This window comes from Trachymyrmex cornetzi, unplaced genomic scaffold, assembly GCF_001594075.2.
Source record: "Trachymyrmex cornetzi isolate Tcor2-1 unplaced genomic scaffold, Tcor1.1 scaffold26, whole genome shotgun sequence".
Classification (NCBI taxonomy): domain Eukaryota; kingdom Metazoa; phylum Arthropoda; class Insecta; order Hymenoptera; family Formicidae; genus Trachymyrmex; species Trachymyrmex cornetzi.
The window spans coordinates 1,303,347-1,327,378 of record NW_017297270.1 but is presented as its reverse complement, the minus strand read 5'-3'; the positions used below and the strand labels follow the sequence as shown (position 1 = coordinate 1,327,378).

Genomic DNA, 24,032 nt, shown 5'->3' with positions numbered 1-24,032 from the left:
TCTATAGGAATTTTAATTTGGGAATTTGATCTTCCAAATTTTCTTTTCAATTAGTTTTATTTTTTTCAGTTGAATATCAAAGATGTCACATTTACAACTATCAACGCATCAACGAACAGAAAAAGCTTACATTTTAATTTACACTCGTATAAATTTAAGACTCGCATTTTTCTCGCATCTCTTTATCAAGACACCCTATACGTATAATAAATATTTTAGTTAGTATATTCAGAACTGCATGTTGTAATAGCCGTTTATTTGTGAAACGTATCATCATTTATTACAATTTACATCTATAATTTAGTCACGTACAATGCGAGTATCGCCAATGACAATTTATTCGGCATATATCCAATATATAAATAATTACAATTCGCAACGAATGGATACATAATATATTATCATTTTCATCAGACAAGATAAGTTATACAACACAAGTCTAGAGTTTAAAAATTCAGATTTTCACAACATAAAATCCACGTCCATTGACAAGACAATCAAATTCGTTATAGCGGACACTATATTACTCTTTTAAAAATAAATGCGCAATCTATAGCAGATGCTTGTATCATTTGTATATATACGAAGTTAATACATGTAGATTTAAATAAATATATACATTGCGAGAAAAAATACGCGTTCGACTAGCGGAAATATCTAATGTATTGTACCTTCTTTGAAATTCTTCAAACTCTATATAGTAAGATTTAATCTTCGATTAGAGATCTCATGGTTACAACAGCAAAATTAAAGGTAAATTTTCTAAAGTATTCTTAATAGATTCCAAAAATAACAATCTGTTTTGTTTTGGTTCTTGGTTCTCATGTGATGACTCTGATTCAGTTTGTCGTTATAATGCATTTTTTCGCTCGAGTTTTAAAAAAACAAATTGCAGATTCTTAGTACTAGTTTCCATTGAAATTTGTAGTATAATCCAATTATTACATAGATTATAAGATATCTCTATATCTTATTTTACTATGTCATTTTCTTTTCTCTCGAGGACTGTTTCTCATTATGCTCGATTTCATTGTCCTCGACAACGTCAGCGTCATAATCAAGAGACTCTTTTTTATTATTATCTTTATTACAACTTAATTCTGGTTCTTCGACAATGTCTTGCTGTTGCTCTAGAAAATCTGTAGGTACAAACTCCATTTGGTCTTCATTATCGTTTAAATCTGGCGGAGCTGGCAGTTCACAAAAATGTAGTCTCTCGTCTCCGTCGTTCATTTCCTCGCCACCTGGATCGTCTTCCTCGTGTAAACTCATAAGTTTTTCAAAGTCTGAGGAAGCTGTGACTTCATTATTCTCTGAGAATATTTCCGTCGGGCTAAGAGGTATATCTAAAGGCTCCAGTTTTACAGTCGCACATGGAGACGTTGGCGTGATGGGTCGCTGCAGACGTATTTTGGTAAAAGGTCTTGACTCTACAGATTCGGACTGTTGTCGCTTTTGCGCACGCTTAGGACTAGAAGACATAGACACCCTTGAAGGTGATGTTTTATTCTCTTTGGATTCGGTGGTACCTCTAGGAACTACATGTTGAGACGACAATGGCTTCGTTTGAGGTATAAGTAACGGTGATTTTGTGTTCTGTCGATATAAAAGAATATAAATAAATTAAAAATTTCCACAGACATTGACTAATGTAATTATAATAAATCTAATGTCTGACTTACTTGAGACGAGGGACTAGGACCGGCTAGTCCCTTCACTTGTAACGCTTCGGCGGCATTCAGTAGTTGCGGCAATTTATCGTGAGCGACGTTGACTTCTCCGCGGTACATGAATTTAACCAATGCTTCCACCTCCCAAAATTTCAAATCCTTCATTAGAATAATAGGATGTTGACACGGATTTTCCCGTAACAAGTCTGCCAGGTAGTCGCTGCAGGAAGATAAAATCATTTTATGACATTTCAGAGACCGCCCTTCACACGCCAGGGTCACATCGACGAACTGTTCTGTGTCCAGTAACGACGGGAAGCTATTCTGCATATTACTATGGTAACTGTTCCACCTTAGGCAAACCTGAAACATGGAGAAAAGGACGAATTTAGTAGAAATCTCTGTACCAAATTATACTTTCATCTTATAACAAATATAATATTCACAATGAATCTACGTACTTCTGTAGGTTGCTGATGCACGACATTGTGGGACCCTTGATTAGTTTGTCGCGATGGCATTTTGATAGTTGTAGGTGCAACTTGTTTCACTTTCAACGGAATAGTTTTTAATACGAGAGTCTTTGGTTGCCGTTGTTGCTGCTGCTGCTGTGATTGCTGTTGCTGAGGTAGCGGCGCTGGTGCGATGTTACGAATGTGAGGTCTCACTAAGGATTGCGTTGCGATCCTTATTGCTTTCGTACTTGTACTGCCTTGGGACGTTGACTGTAAAACTAGGACAAAAAAATAAATTTGTCATAAATGTGGTATATGTAAGTCGAAAGAATGCTGCGAATAGAATAACAAGAGTAATTTAAATAGCGATGGTAATTAATTTAGATTTAAATTCTGATTATGAACGTTGAATTCTGTAATTCTAATTATCTACTTGAAGAATCATGTAGTTAGAAGAATCGTTTAATCAAAATCATTTCATTAAAAGTTGAAAAACTTGTGACAATAAATTTAATTAAAATTTCATTTCCATTAGAATTAGAAATTGTAGGATGTAAAGTTTAATGCCCATTTCTACTAACGAATGATTAACTTTAATCAGTTTGCATTTCTAAGTTCGAAAAATTAATTCAAAAAACGCGAGCAATTCAAGAAATTACGAAATATGATATACAAATTCACACAAAATTATTTAGAGCACTTAAGATCCAGCTTCGACTGTCATAAGTTTCGTTTCTTGCCTGTTGTGTATTCACATTATAAGTAGCGCTTCTAATAAATCGTTTATTATAAATAAAATATAAAATATTAATTGAGAGAGAGAGAAAGAGATAAATTTATTAAGAAATAAAAATGAGAAAATAAATATTTTATAGTTGTATTTATTACATGTAATAATCTTTTATTATACAATGTTAAATTGTAAATACATATTTGACTAGTTGAAAAAGATGTATCACAAGCATTAACAAAAATTTTAATATTTCACTTATTTGTTATAACAACAATACAACTTGGATAACTAGTCTAATTACGCCGTAAATGTATTTAAATATGCGGATATTTTGTTATACATTAATAATCATATGAAATAAAATATGAATATCTGTGTTCCGTACAGTCTGTCCACCGAACATTGTCATACACGTTACACGTGTACCCGTATATTTCAAATAACACATGTATAACCCTGTATTGAAATACACAGATATGCGTTTTAAACATATGTTTTCCAATACACGTGTATTCGTGTATTAAAAATTACATGGATTAAAACATGGATATAAATATTAATTACACGTGTAACACGTGTATTTAGATAAACGTGAAATAGAGATCACTATTAGATACAATGTATTCGATCGAAGGAAACTAATTTCAAGCAAGAAGACATCAATGACGTTATTTGTTCTGTACAAAAAACGCTATTTTAATTCATATTTTTCAAGATTACAGTTTTATCAATTAGGTTGCAAAAGTCTTCTTCGTCTTCTTATATCAAGCCTGTATTACATCTTAGTGAAAAAACTTTAAAAACTTGAAGAAATTTAGAAAGTACCCTAATGACACGGTATTTTATATTTACCATGATAACGTCTGCCGATCAGTCTGCCTCCGTGATGTACCCTGAGATGCCGGTGCAGATTTGTCGTGCCGCACTGGCGCGGATTTGCACCACCTCTGACGACGACCGCCCCGCAGATGCGGCACTGGGCACGCAACGGATCGTTAGTGCATAAATCGAAGTGTGCCCAGACCGCGCTGGGGTTCGCCATGGCACGTAGGCTGCGCGCGTGGGAGCGTACGCGGTGCGTGACGCTTCCGTGCCGACCAGACGATGATGACGAGGACGACGTCGGCGGCAATGCCGTCGGCGGTGGTGGCGGTGTCGTTGACGCAGCCGGCATGCTTGATTCGTCGAGATAACAGTCTTCCTCGTCCTCCGGTTCCTGCTTCATCGCCGGGCTCCCCCTGATATTCACCGTGGAGGTCGCCGTCGTCGTCGCGACGTTACGCTCTTTGATACCGCTGCGCCGCAGGTTGACAATGTTCGGTGGACAGACTCGACGCGACCCTCGCCTCTCTGAAACTTCCCCGAACGAACGATCCGATGAATTTGTGAGTCATCACCTCTCACCCGTGTCACCGACATTTCATTTTTTTTTTTTTTTAATGACTCGGTTAATAATCGTCGCAGACATGTTTTATGATACCGAAGATTATAGTGTTTTATCGGGTTCAGTCGTTACGTAGGTACGGCTCTGCGCTGGGTATTCCTTATCGTTTAAATGTCGATATAATCGCCGCTGCTTTTTATAGGAACACACGACTCACAGTAGCGCGGCATTAAAATAGGCGTCACACGCGCGCTGGGCTTGATGGACGTCTCTGCACTGGGATAACGGAAAATAAACAACAAGCTTAATCTTTATAGAAGAGGGATGAAGGATTCGTCCGCGTAAATTTCTTAATCCTTACCCTACTAACGATCACCACGGCTGCTAAATGAAAATAAAGCGATAAATGATTAGATTGTTCAACAAAAAAGTACGAAGTCATGATCAATATTTAAAAGAGTCCTGAACATTTAAGAGGTTTTAGCCGTCACGTCGGTCGGACACCTTGGGTAATGCTAATGTCGGCGGTAATGTAACTTTTAAGCATTCTAACTTGAAAAGTATTTAATAAAAAAATATTTTATTATAGTGTTTTGTGAAAAGCTCTCGAGGTAAGCTACGAATATGTAATTAATTATGAGAATATGCGATAAAAAATGGGGGGTTCCGTTTAAAAACTTCAAGGTAATCTTAATTGACAATGTCATCCAAAGTCAAACCGATGTGTGATTGGTACCATCTTATATCCCCCTCGAAGTCACATAACTTTTGTCTGAAACCTTTTTCAATCATGTGTCACCTTCTCGAGATCATCCAGGACATTCTAGGATATCAATTAAAATGAAACACCCTATATATATATATAGCCGTAAAGATTGAAACAACGCAGAGATCGGAACAACGAGAGATTTCTGAGATCATTTGGAGACGAAATCCTAATACTAAAATGTTGAGAGAAAATACTTTTTTTTACATAATAAATATCAATAATTAGAAATATCAGTAATTGTATTTTCGCATACACAATCTTTATATTGATATTTACAAGAGGCAATAATTAGCTTTCACTTTTAGCATTTTACGTCGTACTATACACGAATACGCAAATTTTAAGCGGTATAATTTGCTGACTTTAAATAATTATAATTCAAAAATTATTATAGTCTCAACATTTTGAGAATATAATTTTCATCTCAAAATAATTTTACGGATTTCCTCTTAAACGTTGTTCCGGTCTTTACACCCTGTATATATGGATAGATAGATGCCTAATCAAAAACTTCCTTAGATAAAACCATAAAAATTGACAGATATTTGATCCGTTTTCTGTTCCTGCACTAGATTGCTCTAGAACTCTTTTTCTCGCTTTCGACAAATATTAAACGTATATCTATCTCACTTTAAGTTCTAAAAGTGTACACTAGTTCAGTCACAGAAAACAGACCTTTGGTTGCACCATTTGAAAGCTATTTTGTGTTTAATCGTATTGAAAAATATCTATCTATTCGCTTTTTAATAACTGTACTTTAATACTTTTATGCATAGATTAATGAAATAAGTCAGTTGATGTAAAGAAAATAGTTTTAAAATAAGATGTAGTTTCCAAGTATGTATATTGCAAATTGCATATTTTTTCAAAAAGTAGTAAAGTAATATAGTCTTTTGTTTACATCAACAGATTCAACTCATTGATCTATGCATTAAAATATAGTTGTAAAAAAATAAATAGTAGATAAAGATATTTTTCAATTTAATTAGATCCAAAATAGTAATTTTCGAATGATGCTATAGCAAAATCTGTCCATTTTTTATAATTTCGTCTGAGGAAATTTTTGATCAGTATCTCATAATCTACAAAATATCAGTTTCATCAAATTTAACCATTTTTCAAATAATTAATACGGGGTGTTTTTAATAGTTGTAAATTTAATTAAATCCATAATTTAAATTTTAACGCTTTTACAATAAATTAAATTTTGATTCTTACAATTATATTTTTATACTCATACAGCACAGAAGTTTGCAGCAATATTGTTGCAACATTGCATGTTGCAATGTGATATTTCAGAAATATTGCTTAAATATAGATATGCAACATGATTTTACGTTGCAATAATATTTTTAAAAAGTTATGAGAATAAATAAACTACTTTGAGCTTAAATACTTGTGCATGCATGTACAGTTTATGATTCATCAAGTTTTATCTAATATCAATCAATTTTACATATATTATTATTTACACTTGTGATTAAATAATTATGTATATAAAAAATCTTTTATCACGAATGACATTACAAAATATTCCGGTAAAAAAATTTTCACAGTACACAATCTTATATAACATTATATTCAATTTAATATTACATGTAAATATATAGCTGCATACTCTAATTACTCACGTAATTACATAATTTTAAATAATGCTGTCTTATTTTTATATCGAATTAAAAAATACGTAAATTTCTCTTGTATTTATATATATAGATAATAATTTGTATACATTTATATGTACATATATTTATACGACCCGTTATAATTTATATATATATATATTTTTATAATCATATGAGGCATAATGTATGTGTGTATATATATATATATATACACACACACACATTTATATATTCCAGCTCACTACTATTCTGCATATGAAAATTAATAAAAAAATTCTAAATCTTTTCTTCTTTAATTTCTCTAAATCTTTTTCCATTTATGAAATAAATATATTTTAACTTATACATCTTTTTAACAATATCTATTGACCAGATACTTCATAGTTATACTATCTATTAATATATAGCATTTTCGGCTCGATCGATTTTACATCAACTTGTGTTGAATTAATGTTTGCTATTGGTTGACGTCACATATTCTACCAAAAGGAGAGCACGAAACGTCGTTAATTCAACCCAAATTGGTGCAAATCCGATCGGGCCGAAAACGCCAATACAGAGTTCGTAGATCATCGAAGCAGCAATTATGATTGAGATCAAGCGATGCGAGCTAGGATACAGCTTTAGGGTGATGACAGCTTGACGATGGGGAACATGAAATTAATTCCCGAATTCAAGGGGAAACGTTATTTTAAATATAATTTTTTTTCATGTGTACTTCAAAATATAACGCTAATACTTATTTTAACAAAAAAAATTGGATTAATTAATTTTATAGCTTCTTAAATGTGTTAAATTGTAACGTTGCTGCAATATTACATTACAATATTTCTGCAACATTCCTACAATATTTCGGTGCTGTATGGGTAACAACTTTTTACATGCTACAATAGCCTTCATATCGCTTGAGCGGAGCAAGGCAAACTACGAAATTTCGTTACGAAACTTTCGCAACATAATCGTTCTCCACTCCACACGCGTTTCCGCGCCATCTTTCCTTATTTACTTATTTTTTTTTCTCCCTATACGAGCAGCCGTGCTATACCGAAAGCCCGCGTGTGCGCGTCATGCACGATGCCGCGTTTTAACGGTTACGTTATACGTTCGGGTGCGAGTACTTCGCTTCACGTGCATCGACATGAAAAAGCGTCGATACATTTATTTTTTCTCTTCCTCCGACACGCTGAGGAGCGTGATCTCGCAACTCGCAACTCCACGTTATCGTCCCGTCCTCGCCCTCCACTTATTCGCATCGGTTCCCTCTCTCCGCGCGCGCTTCGTACACCCACTCTTTGTCCCGCGTCCCGCGTCGTTCGCGGCGTTCGCGTACTTGGTCGTTCGCGAGGATCGGCACCCGGCGGTTATAAAACACGGCGACTGTGACAAGTGCACGCGACACAGCATGCTACGAAAACGCGACTGCCCTGCACCGGCCACTCGTATCCAACGCAACCTCGTGTGACCGGCGTGACGCGGCCGCGTTACAGATCTTCGAAATCGCGATTAACGATCTTTGATATCTATCAAACATCGTACAATGTACTCCCGATCGATTCGCGGAAGCGCATCGCTATCTCACCTCTCCGAGTGTTCCTCCGGTTTTACTCGTCGCGATAATGCCACGGCGTGTTGCTCGCCGAACGATCGGACTGGACGGTCGTTTCCCGCGGCTTTGACGATGACGACGACGACGACGAGGATGACGATAGAACGAGGCAATATCGTCGAATCCGTGGAGATCGACGGTCGCGCGTGTCCGTCCCGCGCTCGCGCCTTCTCTCTCTCTCTCTTTTGTTCTCCCTCTTCTTGCTCGTTCAGCGTTTTACGATACTTTATCCGCTTTATCCTCGTGAGATGGTGCAGGCGAAGATTGTCGGCCACGCGCTACCCTTCGACGACACGTCTATATCCTGATATATCGCGCGCCGGTCAAGCTCAAGACTCGCGAGAGATCGTTAACGTTAGTTTTTTCGTAATTGCGACACGAATTGGGTGGTGGCCCCGTGGCTGACCGTGCGCGCGCTATGCCGCAGAGCGGGACGATTTTCTCCGAAGCCGAACCCGGGAGTGACTAAAATCGAAATCGGTGAACGAACAGGGGCGCGTCAGGACGCGCATGTGCGACGGCGTCGCCGGTCGTCGACGCATATTGTCCGTGCCGCTGCCGCGTCTCTTCGGGTCTCCGACTCTCCGCTCCGCACGTCCCAGCACTCCCAGCACGTCCGCTTCGCGTCGCTAGCGTGTCCGTGTCCGTGTGCGCACTGCGCGCGCGTGCGTCATGCGTGCGCCCAGCAGTCTCCTTCTCTCTCCCTTCCACTCTCAATCTGCCGTCCTCTCTCGCTCTTTCTCTTCGCCGTCTGCTTGAAATTACTAACCGACCTGACGATGTTCGATCCGAGAGTCCCGAAACGCCTCCGTCGACACGCGCGAATTCCGTTTCCGATCGATCGGAGCGTCGGCATTGTCGGCCGACTCTATCGGCTCGCAGGCTCGCTGCTTTCAGCTTCCGCTTCCTCTCACTGGTTTGCCGCGATTGGGTTGGAGCGCCGAAATCGTAGAGCGAATGTAATAATTTTTCATGTGATCAGAAAATATTATCATAAAATATATAAAGAGGGAGATGGAACGCGATTCGATTTGTGTTCGATTTTTACTTGTATGCGTGACAAAAAACGTATTAGCGTGCGCGCGTAGAATGAGCCGACGCTCGTCGCTCAACGGCGTCTCATAATACAGTAAGCAGAAACGTGACGGGAGCATTGTATTTTTGGAACTGAACGTAATTCATGAATGCGCGCGGATTCATCGCGGGAGGTGGACAAATGCATTCGTAACATTTTACTTCATCTCTATCAATTTGAAGGATTACAGATATAATGCAAAATGAATAAGTATCGCCGAGGGACAAAGACGAATTATAAAATTTACAAAAATTATCATTATGCGCAAAATGCCGTCCGATAACAGATAATATGTTAGGATTTAAATATCCCTATCTAGTGAGCATTATTGAAAGGACGAATTCTTTAAGATTACTTTTTAAGGACCTCATTAAAATCGCTTTAAAAGGACAACAAATTATCGTTCTTTAAGACATGTCTTAAGGTCGATAGAGAGATTATGGAGACTAGTCGGAGAGATTTTTTATGTTGAAATTATAGGCCTGTTCTTTTTGGCTGAACTTTTGCATCAGTTTATCTTTCTTCTTTTTCTCTCCGAGAGGAAATTGGTATCAGAATGGTCGAATTATATCGCGAAGCAGGTAAAATCTATGAATGCGATGATTGCCCTTCTGACAAAGGCTTATCGATCTGATCATACTAATTCGTTAATAAGTATGTACATACAATACGGGCAATTATATCGATTATCTACATTCGACACCTGCCTAAACATTTTCTTATGAATGATTCATTTAATAATGTAAATTATTTAAAAAATTAACAAGTAGTTAAAATGATTAGAACTCTTTGGAAAAAGCTTATGTACATTCAGACCTACACGAGAATTACCATAGAACTCACAGAACTGTCGGAAATCGGACAGCGTTTCACATATACCTAGAAAAGCGCCTCTTTCTCGAATGATAACAATTAAAAAATTAACAAATATTTTACATGATAAGAACTCTTTAGAAAAGATTTAAATACATAAAATGAGCTTAGCATAGTAGATAGCGCGCGAGTCTATCATGTTAGAGTATGCTAGAAGACTCGAATTCCATCCCCGGTAGATCCAAAAAATTTTCACACGCTCGTAGCTCCTCTTCAGCGGTCTGGCAAACCACCAAGAGTATCTATTGCCAAGAAAACCTTTCAAACTGCCGTTTGGAACCGCCATTAAATTGTATATCCTGTATGTCTGTGTGTGTGTATAACTTGCATGCGCATCACGGATAATACGTACGAGAGGTAGGCCCTGTTCCGACTTTGGCATGTGGCATCATCGAATGAATGAATGAAATAATTAAAATGATTAGAATTTTTAGGAAAGCGTTAGAATACATTTAGAACTACACGAGAATTGCCATAGAACTCATAAAACTGTCGGAAATCGGTCAGCGTCTCACACATATTCCCTAAAAGGCGCTTTTTTCGCGCTATAAAAATTATTTAAAAAATAAACAATTAATGTATATGACCAAAATTCTTCAGAAAATGTTAGAATACATTTGGAATTATACAAGAACTATCGTAGAACAGAATTCTTCAAAATCGGATAACGTTTCATCTTCTTTCCTACTACTTTTTAGAGGAAAAAAATTGTTTAAAAATCAGAATAACACAATGTTAATCACCAGAACTCTCTTTAGAACCAAGTGTCTTTTTAAATCCTACAAGAAATTGTGGCTAGAACTTTTGTTAGACAAAATAAGCTCTATGTGAACCTGGCATCTCATTTTGGATTTTTAAGTTCTCGACTTTAATTGGCCGGAACTATTTATTTAACCTATATAGAACTACAAAACTATTGAAAATAAACTCAGAACTCTCAATATTTAATAAGTGAGACGCCAGTTTCACACACGATGAACGTTATCAATTTTTTGTTAATTTCATATTATGTAATAATACAATAAAAAGTACGTAACATTCTTCTTTTTAAGAGTAATGAATAGATTTCTCATTAATAAATAAATCTATTTGACTTTATTTCTAGGATAAGGAAAGAGAGAGAGAGAGAGAGCGAAACACTTACTCATAATGATTCATTATTTTTAATGTAATTTTTGTATGTGGTAGCATAGTAATTATATAATATTAATTAAATTAATTATACATATTAAATATTATTTTTTGTATGCACTGTGTAACCGAATAACAATACAGATGAGACTAGTAGAAGGAGACCTTCATAGCACTACCCCTCTTTTACTCCTTGGCGCAAAATTAAGATTATTTGTCATTTTTTATGTTGTTAATTAATACGGATATTCCGTTACATTTATGTTTATTATTTTCAAGTTATCTCTTATTCTCGAAGCACGACAGCATTGATTTTAAAACAGAAAGGGGGAAGCTCGCTCTGATTTTATAAATCAGTTTAAAGGAGTGATTGATAAGCTAATTGAATAAATAAAACAAGGCATTAGTATATCACCGTCATCTCAAAGGCATGGGCAATGATGAATTATCAGTTCAAAAGTACAACTGTCTAGAGAATTAATCATATTTTTAGACATGAAACGATCTTCCAAAAATATTCAGACAATCAAATTGTCAAAAGTGCATTATGCAAAATTACTGCTATAAGTTTTGTCGTTGTATGACAATATGGTGACAGATTGATCGCAGAAGCCAAAAAGAATATATTACTCCTTGACCAATCAAATAATACATTCCATTTCATTAGCGATTTTTAATAATCTGGTAGATTACTTCCAAGTAGTCTACTTGCATCATGCCACAGTCTATTAGCTTTCAAGATTATAGCGAAGTTAGCGAAAAGCGAACTGATTCGAATGCAGTCAATCTGCTGTGATGTTCCGTTTGAATGTATTTGATAAAGTGTATACTTGATATACTGCTAATATCTTGCTCACTATTTCATATATTATTTTCAAGATGTATTGTAAATATATATCGGATGAAACTTAAAATTGATGTTTTATCGTCATCAATTGACAATTTATCTATAAATTTTTATACATATATTTCTACATAAATTTTCAGTAACTCTAATTTACATTTCAATGCTTACATTTTTATATCGCATATTAGATTGATAACTTTAGATAGTTCATTAAATTGCCAATGCCTTCAAAATTTGTCAAATGTTGATTCTGTGACAATATGTGTAAGATACATAGAGATATTTCATTAAAATAGACTGTAATTGTAGCGCAGATTTTTTTAAAACAAGTCTTCGTAATAATGTTGACCTCTCATTGTTCTGATCAAGATATGTTTAAAACAGTTAAAAGAATTTAGCATATCAGTGGCAGTTTAAAAAAAAGTTATACATTTGTTGTCGCAGCGGTTGTATGTACTTATATTTGGTCTAACATCTCTATTATACGGTGTCGTTTCTACGTAATCAAATTTCTTGCATGTGTTTATTTCGAAGTCGATAGCAATTTTCTCGTCTCTATACGCGTGATCGCGAGTCATCGTGCGGTCGTAGCAAAATATCTATCTAGGTATCTTATGTCACAGAGTAAAAAGGAAAGAGAATGTCAAATACCGACTATATAAAAACACGACGGATTCTTGGCGCCGTGTGTTATGAGAATGGTGGTTACTCGCGAGCCATTTTACCATACTGAAAATCGATCAGCTCGACTAAAAACGAGCTTGCATCGTTAACAACGATCGAGTGTGTGTGCCGATATAACTTGGCTCCTTTTGTTTATTAGAAATTGACATTGTGCAAAGTATATTGATGTACGATGACGCTAACGAAATAATCATGGTGATGCGCGTTTATTTTTATTCTAGTGTAATGGAACCTCGCAATGACGATTACGTCATTATACGGAACTCGACAACCATCAATTTTCATGACGCGACGGTTCGCATTGGGGCAACAAGAAATAACATCGGTAATGTAATAATAATTATTATAATATATGCAAAGTGTTTGGAGCGTACTTATATACTCGTGGGAGAAACAGTTTCATCAGCTGGATACTTGTCCAATCGAATCATAACCGATCTCTTTCGAGAATCAAGTATCTGTAACCGGCGTTGTTACTTGTCGACGGTTATCAACATCGAAAAGGCCAATCGATGGATGTGTAGGTAGCGCTTTATCGTCGAGGAAGCTGAGCAACGAGGTTGAAGAACAAATCGCACCTTTAAATAACGGCCGCTGGTTAACAGCTTTGTTTTACGCTGATCGCGATCATCGATCGGGCTCGTTCTGAGCCGTCAAACAATCAAGCGGCACATGCGAAGTACGATGGACAACAGCGAAAAGAAGACTCCTCGCGCTGCAGACTTGCGTAACAACAGGACTCGTAGCATTATTACTAGTATCCCGAGTTGCACGGCTTTGTGAAGCCAATACAGTCTGTAAATAGATAAATAAATAAATAAAGATTCGAAGAATGACATATAGCCTTCTATTAAAAAAAATAAATAAATAAAGTTGTTAAATTAATTTTTAAATCATGATTTGTAAGAACATACATTTAAAAGTTATTTATCAAATAAGTGAAATAAAAATGAAAGAAAAGGAAACGTGCGTAGAAAGAAAGGACACAAACTCTCAAAATATGATATATATTCTATAATGAATTCTAAAAAAAAATATATATAAATTTTCTAGTATTCTATTATGAAAATATTAAAATATTGCGGATGATTCAAGAATTTTTAATATTGATTCTAACTTCTGAACTAGAAGGTTTACTCAAATCTTGTGAAAAAGTTCTTTGAGAATTCTCGGATTTTTAAATATTTTTAAATTAAAAATTTCAGATAAAAAGTTAGATTTTTAATGTATTAAATTAGAATGCAACAAGGCAATGCGAACATATAGTAAATGAGTGGAATCGATTCCATACAAAATAATGTCTATCATTGTCATACAAGTGAAACAAAATCTATAAGATACTAAGAGCAAAAGCTCACTACAGTGTTAGTATCAGTGAGCATTATATTTGTTTCCCTGTGTATTGTTTTCAGTTATCCTGATTTTTTTTAATAAAACTTTATACAAGGGTATGCATGTAAATATATGCGGATGTATATGGCATATTATTACTAACCGATTGTCAATAATTTGTATTATAAAAAAATAACCAAAGAAATAATTTTTTCAGAAAGAGACAAAATTTAAATTTAAAGTAAAAATCCAAAAATTATTTTGAGTATCAATAAAATTTTATGAAAATCCCTAATTTTCAAAAGTAAAAAAGGCATCTTCTGATAATTCATTCTTTAAAATTTTTCTGATAGTAAATACTCTGCGAACAGACTCTAGGAAAGAGTTCTGTCTCTTAGGGAGACTGTACTGTAGTAAAAAGATTGAAAAGCGAAAAAATATATCTTACTTTGTGATGTATGAACGAGCAGCTGGCAGTGTGTCTGGACTCTCTTTTAAGATAAACTGTCGTATACCCAGAATGTAATGCTCCAAGTACGATGGCCAGTAAATTTCTCTGACGTCAAACATGAATGTTTCCCGATCTTCCGGACTGAGTTGTTCACCCAGTCGTCGTACGTTGTCGTCTCTAAAATTCCACTGTTTCGTACTGAAGTATTCCAAACACTTGGCGGCTTTGGAAAGTTTCGTCTGTACGCGGACCATTATAGGTCGCGAACCCTTGAGTCGAGCGAGAATATCTAAGATATACGCAGGTAGCGTATGCTGAAATATCACGCACAATTTGTTTATTATCATGGAGCTGTGACAGCGACCGTCCGGATACCAGAGCGCATCGTTCACCGGGTGTAGCCGACAATATTTGAATGACAGGTCGACGAACTGTTTCCAGGTTATAGGATTTTGTTGACCGGTGCAACAGTTATAAATTGGAATGGTGTCGGTACGCTGCGTAGCGGTCCTCCATGCCGCGCAAATCATTAGGTTGATCACAATGTCGACGGGCACCAGATCCGCCACCTTATCCTCGTGACACAGCATAGTTCTGAAAGAAACCACGATTTCTACAATAAATTTATTCGAAAATAATAATTTACAAAGATTATGAGACATCACGCTACTAAAATAACAATATCTCTACTTCAATAATAACTATTCTCATTGTGGCTCGCCGCATAGAATATTTTTTGGGATCAGATTAGAATTCAGTTTCCTAAAAAAATCGTAGATTCTGATTGCGAAATCTATGAAGATTCTGATCAGAAGTGTAATGTTTTGTAAATTAGATTCTAAATGGGAAATCTAAACAGATCCTGAATGGGAAATCTAAACAAATACTCAAATTTTCTTCTAATGTAAAAACGTATCTTGTAAATTTAATTAAACAAAAATGCGTTTCATTATATTTAAATTTAGAAGAATGTAAGCTAAAACGAACATTTGTGTTTCCTTTATTACATTAATAAAATGATTATAATTGAATTGTTACCTCTGTGTTAATTATTTATAAATAAATTGTATAATACATAGATTGTATAATAAATAAATTGTTTACTAAATTAATTTTATATTAATTCATACACTTTTTTAATCAAACAAATCAATGTACAGTACATAATTATACTAAATATAAATAATGCTAATACAGTTAAAGTATAATTTAAATAATATTATTGCGATCACAATATTATTTAACTCTATAATAAATAATAAAAGATAGGATTACTACGGGTAATTGTGACAATGAAGGTAAATGTGACATGCATTTGAATAAAAAACAAATTTTGGGGTTATTTTTATCAAAAACATAAAAAGTATAATTGTTGATAACCTTCAATGTTGTTATTTGATAAAAATAATCCTTATACAATTTTTATTTTTTATTCTATTGCAATGCAACGAATTCCATGTTTAATAGATATAAAAATGTGATTTTCCATTCGATTTCATATATGTATATATGTATAAAATCGATTCTAACTAATGATACAGAAAGAACCATGTGAATTTCTGCACTGATCTATTCAGATTCTAAACAGAAAATCCAAATTTGAGATAAAAATAGATTTCCTAATTTGTATCGCAGTGCGATTTACCTATTTAAAACAAATGTGGATTTCCCACTCTATTTCCATATAAGAATGACACAATTTTCATGAAAAAAAGGAAATGCGAATTTCTATATTGTTTCTGTTTCGATTCTAAACAGAAAATCCAAATTTGGGATAAAAATAGATTTGCTAATTGGTATCGCGGTGCGATTTACTTATTTGGGCATTCTAATCAGAATCTAAGATGTATTTGGGAATATTTTGGGAAATTTCTATGCGGGTCAGCGCAATTGATTCGTGATCTGTGGATTCGAGTTCGATCCCACCTGCGCCCCATATACGCGATTTTTCATGTTCGCCGTTCGGATTCGGCGTTAAACTGTAGGTCGTCACGAGTGTTGACAAACTCTAAGGAGTAAGAATGCAAACTACTACCAAATACAAAAACATAAGCGAGCCTCCCCTCCCCGAAGAGGCTCTAAAGCTAAATTGATACGCATGGTTCTGTGACTCCTCAAAAATGGGGTCGGAAAATCAAACTCGGGGAATATACAAGAAGAAGAACTATTCTCATTCTATTATAATATACTGATATTATAATCATTAATAATGGCTAGTCGTCGTGATTACCTGAAGAAACCTTTCCCAGCGGCGGCGATAATCCCTGTGGGGCCGTTGCAATTGTCCACCCAACCGGCAACTGGTTCTCTGTACGACGACAGTACGATCGATGGCCTGACAATCGCCACCGGTAAAGAACCTTTTTCCCGCTGGAGCATTCGCTCGGCCAATGCTTTGGTAAATGTGTATGTATTTGGTCGGCTGGCGATCAGATTCGGTGTAAATTCTTCAAACATTTTGTCGTCCATCCACTCTGTCAGAGCGATCACCTGATCGGGTTCCCGTCCCACCGGATAAATCTCTTCGGCAACATCGTTCCGATCGCAATTGCAGTATGCCGTTGATACATGAATGAATGCCTACGATCAAACAATTATATTTATCGTACAGTCTTATACATACACATTGCGAAAGGTATAGACTATGAACGCCCATCTTTTGCCTTGTGTCGATCGAACGTGCGCTCCTAATGATGATAATGCGTAAAAATGTGTTGACGGGGAAAGTTCTAAACAAAGTTTGAACACTTAAAAAAAAAAAAAAGAAAAATACTTCAAAAAAGAACAAATATCAATATGTCTGATGATCAATTATACAGTGCAATGAATATTAAGTTGTACAAATTCTCTGTTCGCTGACTGTTACATAAAACTAAAAGAAATCATGGAAGTCATCAAAGACAATCACTTGCGACTTTTCAAACGCTTCATTTGAATATAAAATGCGTATGCATAAAATAATAAAATATTATGTCTTCAATTTAAAACATCTTTTGAAATTTTCATAGTATTACTTTGACACTTTCATCATATTTCATTCGCACTAATTCATTGATTAATCTACTATTATCATGAAAACAAATGAATTGTTAAATGATGAACGATCGGTGTATGATTTAGGATAGAATCGCGCGATACAATTAGAGTGCAGAGTACAAATACACTCGTACATAAACCGGCTCTATTTACCTTTTGAAATTTGTTGACACAAATCGAATGTATTTCGCTATTAAGCAGAAACTTAGACAGATTAGTTGTTGATTAATTAAAAATCGATGTGGTACATCACACAAGCAAATAAAACGAAGCATTCGAAAGATTTTCGAGAGTATATATCTCGAATGTGTATCTTTCGAGATGAAGTAGAAGTGTAAACCATCCATAGACAAAAGACACTGTAATCTTTTGTAAAGAGCACATTTGTAAAAAAGAAATCGCTACAGATTAATCTTTTATTACGCAAATTCGATTTACAACTGCAAACTAATCTCGGCTCAATGTGGTGTTCGGTTGAATTAAACAATTAGAAGAAAAAAATCTCTTACCTCCACATTATGCATGCGGTTGCATAATTGAACCAATCTTTTGGTGCCCAACATATTTATGGTAACCGAGAGCTTCAAAGCTTCGTCAAATTTGACGGTAGCTGCTGAATGAAAAACGATCGATACGGATCGTATTAACATATTTTGATCATCTGCTGAAATGCCCAATTCTGGCTCCGTAATATCGCCAGCTACGGGTATGATTTTAGAAAGTTCGCCAGGAGAATCCCGCCGTAATTTTTCAAAAAGCTACCGAAAATAATATGATTTTAATTTTGTCGAAAATGATCAAAATAAGTGATGAAAAAGAAAGATAATATTTACCGGTCCGTTTAAAAGTTCTTGTAACCTCTCTTGCACATTTTGGCCCTTTTTAGGTCTCATTAGAAGATAGATATTTTTGATATCCGGACACGATCTCAGTAGCTTCTCGACGAGAACCTTGCCCATGAAACCTGTTGCTCCAGTTATGAAAATCGACCTATCTCTGTAAAAGTCCTTTACGGATGTGTATTCACTTCCAGCCATCGTGGCCATATCACTATTTGCCGAACACGGGCCTTTAAAAAATATCAGAGATTAGAAAAAGACAAAAAATTTATACCTAAAATATAATTATTCAGTATAATTTATTTAATTATTATTATGGTATATCTTACCTGAATTATTTCGTTCAATTTCTTTAAATTACTTTCAGACAGAAAGTACTTTACACTTCTCTGTTACCGTGAGAGTAACGTTGTCTTCCACGTTTCTACTTCCGTTTCTATATTTTTTACATGAAATCATGAATGTTAAATTTGACATTGAAATTCCATTGTTAAGATACTTTTCATTTCTTTTAAGATTATAAAACATGTACATATTAAATAAAATATGCATAAACATAAAATTAAAATATTAATCAAGTACAATATTAATGGCTATACAGAGTCAAACGTTGTTATCGGTGCATACATTATGTACAAATATATCTTTGATACAGAAAATTCGAATGTTTCAGTCCCATAGATTGGAACACAATCATAATTTAAAGTGAGTTTTTTAAAACAAATTTTTTTCTCGTGACGTGTAGCTTGAATTCTATTTTGTTACAAATTTCACAGACATACTTCCAAGGTTTAAGATTAATCGTGTCACACTTTCATTCCAACAAGTGATGGGCTTATCTCTGTTGGCACATGAGAGGACATAATTGTGACTTGATTAATATTTTAATTTTATATTTAACATAAGAGGAGTCTTTAATTCAATTAAATTTTGATTATTGTTATTCATTTAAAAATATAAAAATAAAAATATATTATTTATATAAAAAATATTCGATTTTAATTGTATCCCAAGTATTTCAGTTGGTTCTCCTTTTTTTTTATTTCAAATAAAAGTTACATAGTTTTATGAAAAAAATGTGATGCGTACAATTATTTTTTTCAACATTATTATTTTTTAAATCTGTAAAATATATTATTTTTTACATAATTCTCTAGTCTCATTCTGTATACATATAAAAGATATTAAAATAAAATAACAAAAAAATCATAAATTTTTACATTTTCTATTTTATTTTGATTTTTATATCTTATTTTAATACATGTTATTGTTCTGTGTATAAAAGTATTGAAAATATATGACACGTATATTTCCTGCAAAAAATTCGAAATTAGAAATGTATTAATATTTATATTTTCCTAATATAAAAATAGATACTAAAACTATATAAAACAGTCATGACGTTAGTGTTTTTTGTAAAAATGGAAAAAATCAGATAAAATGGAATATCGACGATCGCTATAACAAAAATTTACAAATTGCGGTTTGAATTAATTAACTACCCACCGTATTCACCAGATCTGATCTCCAACGACTTTTTCCTAAGCTCAAAGTTAAGCCTTCTACAATGTACTTTTTGTTTCTTGGTTTTTGTTATTTTTTACATCTTGTCTTTTTGCTTCCTATCCGGTTTTTTGTTTTATATCGCCTGAGATAAAAGTTAACAAACTTCGAAAGAAATAAGAAATACAATTGTCGACAAACCGATTGCAAAGGAGAAAAAAGCAAAAGATAAAAAACAAGAAACAGGAAACAAAGAGCATATTGTAGAATAGACTTTAGGCTTGAAGAACACAGATTTTCATCAAATGGAAACACTGACATCGACTGGCACAAATGACTTTCAAACAACAACTGAGCGTCCAAAATGGCTACAATTTTCACAAATATCTTGCAAAACATGTACAGCCGGTCACAGAAAGGTTGCAACACTTTTTTTTCGATGGGTTTCGGAATTCACAATCAGCCTTGCTTATAGAGCAGTTGAACGTAAATGGTTAGATCCATAAGAACCAATCGTTCAGGGCAAACTGTATTCCGAAACTCATCGAAAAAAAAGTGTTGCAACCTTTCTGTAACCGGCTGCATAATTATAGTAAAACCAGAATTTGTAGAAAATCAGATTTTGACGAGTAATGCCAGCTTCATGTTGAGGCAAACTTTTCAAACGACCCTCGTATATGTAATATATATGTATTTTATATTTATATGAGTAGTAGAAGTATTCAACGGATCTCGCATTATTATTTGAACAAACTATGTTTAATTTATAGAATTAAGATTGAAAGCCTAGAAAAAAAAAATTAGTTTGAATGTAATTTACATAAATATGTATGCTTAGCAAAAATTTAGAATAGTAACAGAGTAATAATTGGATAAGGACAGATGTATACGTTTGAATGAGACAGAACGATAATGTAAGAAACTGAGTTTGAAATTAAAAAGTCTATATTATCAACATCGATCAAGTTTAACCATCGCTCCAGCATCCCCAAACAATAAATTTTTTTATTTTTTATGTTATTATTTTTCAAATTTTAGTATTATAACAATAAAAAATAACTTCCAAAATTATAAAAATTTTATAAATTGAGCTCTCGAGATAAAAAAAGATAAAAAGTATAAAGACTAACGAGCAATAATCAACGCAATTGTTCGTGCGCAATAATTAACAAGTGTATTGTTCTAAACGTTACATATAAATGAGAAGAATCAGACGTTTCGGCTCCTTTCGAGCCATCATCAGCGATGTCCTATGATAGATTACAATTAATCGTACCTCGTACCGAATAAAATATGTTTAAAAAGCAAAAAATAAAAAATAATTTCCATACATTTCCATTAGAGATATAAAAACAAACAAAAAATACTGATATTAAAATAATTTTTTATTCAAGTTTTAAATCACTAGTAAAATATTTTTTTTATTATTATTTTTAAATGCAATCTAGAATAATCTGTAATTTTTTTCATTACTTTTTCATTATTTTGAAAATATGTGCAATACATTCTTAAGGCACGTTACCTGTTTTATTCCACCAATGACTTACCTGATCCTGCTTTGATGATTGCTTTTAATTTGTTTGGTTCTTGTGAGAAACGACGTGGTGGTAAGATAGCCCTTATAGATAAGGATATAGCACCTGCGTATGGCGCGACGGCTCCTTTTTAAATATGTATATGTTGTACGGTGATTCTTCAAGCGGCTTGCGATTAGATTCAGTGTCCATCGAATTCATATCGCGTCCTTTGCTGGCAAACTCGTTGTTTCTGTATACAAAATAAACAAGATCTTTTTCTGAGATTTCGAATTACGCGCAAGTCATTTAATCAAATTTAGTCAAATAAATTTTTAAGACATATTTTTTTTAAAGTTTTGACATAAATTTAATTTAATCAAAATATTCTTGTGTACAGTCTCATGTTGTAATAGAGTGTCATGAGAAACAATATCTTACGAATGCATTTATGTATCAAATAATAAGAACTTTTTTAATTGTAAAATTAATTCGAGGAATTAAATTATAAACATTAAAAAAAAAAATTTTAAATAGGATTAAATTTAAAAAATTGATAATTATAAGAGGGCTATTCGAACCACGCTGAATATTATGTGCAAAATTTGAATTACAAACTTTATTTAATAAACTTCGTCACAACAAAGGTTTCGATGTTTTTAATATGATCATCATTAGTGTACGCTTTCAAATATGTCTATTGGTCGGGCGAATAAATTAAAAATAAAAATTAATAAAATTACATAAGTGTTAATTAGTCGGAAGAACAAATATTCTTCTTTGTACGTTTTATGCTATTTCTGTGTATAAATTTATTGCCATAGTCTCATGAGATCGTCAAACTGTCCAACTCAAGGATATATCGCTCATCAACCATTGTCACTTTTATGAGACAAATTATATCCTCATAGGTACTATAATGGGAAAGTAAATGCTGAGTAATAAGTAACAATATATGAAAAGAAATATATATATTAATATAATTTGAACTATAATTATTACCTCAATCTTTAAGTTAGTCGGTTTCAAGATTTAAAATGTGAGATATTTGCAGGACATGTGTCTTAGGTCATCATAATAATGAGATACCAGACATAAATTATTAAAATATGTGGGCGATTTAATAAGTCTAAAATATGGCACCACCAGTATCGAGATTATTTTTAGTATCTGACAACTCTTGGAGGATTTGAAATAGATACAAAGTCCAAATTTGGAGAATAGGGGGTATGCGAAAGGACTTCGTAGCATAAATCGAACAATTTTGTGGTCACACTACACGAAATTCTTTCTGTGATTCGTTTTTCGCGAATCACGATATTTGATCGATTCAAATGAACGTCAAGCACAGAGCAGTAGATTTATCTCACTGAAATTTGGTGTATGATCCTCCAAGAGTTGCCAAATACTAAAAATAATTTCGATACATACTGGTGGTGATGCCATATTTTAGACTTTGCACGGACTTATCAAACCACGTATATTGGAGTGTCTTGAACAGAGGTAAGCATAAATACTTTAAGTGGGGGATAGAAGACCCAGGACGGAGAGATAGACATCTGACAAATTATAGATGTCACTTTATTTATTTATCCTGCTTTTTTTTTTATGTATATCATTTTAGCTACCACTCTCTTCCGATAAGATGACTCATTATTTAATATTTTTACGTTTTCCCATTTAAATTCATGTTTTTTTGTTAATCTGTAGTCAGATATTACAGAAAAGCAACCGTTCCTTCTTATTAATGTCTATTATATATTCATGAATTCTAAATTTTAGCTGTCTTTTCGTTTGACGATCTCATGAACATAGAAATAGCGTAACGTACAAAGAAGAATATTTCTTCTTTCGGCTAATTAATACTTACGTAATATTAATTAATTTATTTTTAATTTATTCACCCGATCAATAGACATATTTGAAAGCGTACACTGATGATGATTATGTTAAAAAGATCGAAACGTTTTTGTGATGAAATTTATTAAATAAAATTTGTTATACAAATTTCGCACATAATATCCAGCTCGTATAGCCATTATAATTATCAATTTTTGAATTTATGTTCTTGTGAGTCTAACTTAATTTGTGTAATTTTTAAAATAAGAATTGAAGAATTCTTGACATAGGTATATCATGTTTTTCTTAACTTTTCATATCATTTCGTATTTTCGACGCAAACGTTTACAGAATATTCTTGAGCAGAATCTCTTCTTCTTATCGCATTGTAATCGCAAGGTACCGTGAGAAAAATTGGAAATGTTAAAAATGCAATTTTGAACATAAGAAATAAGGAATGTATATAGTGTCCCGTGATTCACCTGACAACGCTCGTGGACAGGTAGAGCGGACTAAACTGAGTCGAAAAGTTCTCTACCATTTCGCAATGCTCGTAATAGTTAACGAGATATTAACGTTTAAATATAGACGAATACGCGCGTCCGCCCGACCTACTATTGCCGAAGGTACGGCCCACCGACCGCACGTCGCGCGGGCCGCGAAGAG

General features: G+C 33.9%; 2 protein-coding genes across 4 annotated transcripts in view; both read right to left on the bottom strand.

Moving 5' to 3' along the window:
* Positions 1 to 59: 59 nt before the first annotated feature.
* Positions 60 to 9,533, bottom strand: LOC108761729 (protein tramtrack, beta isoform). Of its 2 annotated transcripts, none has more exons than XM_018508438.1 (5): positions 8,216 to 9,533; positions 3,711 to 4,214; positions 2,132 to 2,403; positions 1,683 to 2,033; positions 60 to 1,596 (listed from the first exon to the last, which is right to left on the bottom strand). In XM_018508438.1, the coding sequence occupies exons 2-5, from the start codon at positions 4,081 to 4,083 to the stop codon at positions 979 to 981; spliced, it is 1,614 nt and encodes a 537-aa protein (XP_018363940.1). In that variant the 5' UTR covers positions 4,084 to 4,214; positions 8,216 to 9,533; the 3' UTR covers positions 60 to 978. The 2 variants fall into 2 exon arrangements, with proteins under 2 accessions (XP_018363940.1, XP_018363941.1); XM_018508439.1 differs by having other exon boundaries at positions 3,711 to 4,208.
* Positions 9,534 to 11,375: 1,842 nt separating this feature from the next.
* LOC108761712 (putative fatty acyl-CoA reductase CG5065) overlaps positions 11,376 to 24,032 on the bottom strand; it is a 23,541-nt gene continuing 10,884 nt past the window's right edge. The window contains exons 2-8 of one of the 2 annotated variants that reach the window (XM_018508405.1): positions 21,561 to 21,780; positions 18,840 to 18,946; positions 18,505 to 18,740; positions 18,181 to 18,429; positions 16,866 to 17,215; positions 14,633 to 15,229; positions 11,376 to 13,647 (exon numbers count right to left, since the gene is read on the bottom strand). In XM_018508405.1, the coding sequence (XP_018363907.1) occupies positions 13,506 to 13,647; positions 14,633 to 15,229; positions 16,866 to 17,215; positions 18,181 to 18,429; positions 18,505 to 18,717 (1,551 nt within the window). In that variant the 5' untranslated portion in view covers positions 18,718 to 18,740; positions 18,840 to 18,946; positions 21,561 to 21,780 and the 3' untranslated portion in view covers positions 11,376 to 13,505. The remainder of the gene's footprint in view (positions 13,648 to 14,632; positions 15,230 to 16,865; positions 17,216 to 18,180; positions 18,430 to 18,504; positions 18,741 to 18,839; positions 18,947 to 21,560; positions 21,781 to 24,032) is intronic. The other variant, XM_018508404.1, reaches the window with a different exon arrangement.

Bases quoted from the DNA above. Each gene is read 5' to 3' on its own strand.
- LOC108761729 (XM_018508438.1), bottom strand. From the start codon at position 4,083: ATGAAGCAGGAACCGGAGGACGAGGAAGACTGTTATCTCGACGAATCA. The intron at 2,404-3,710 runs GTAAATATAAAA...TTTTTGTCCTAG, and splicing joins GATCGGCAGACGTTATCATG to TTTTACAGTCAACGTCCCAA. The intron at 2,034-2,131 runs GTACGTAGATTC...TCCATGTTTCAG, and splicing joins TGCATCAGCAACCTACAGAA to GTTTGCCTAAGGTGGAACAG.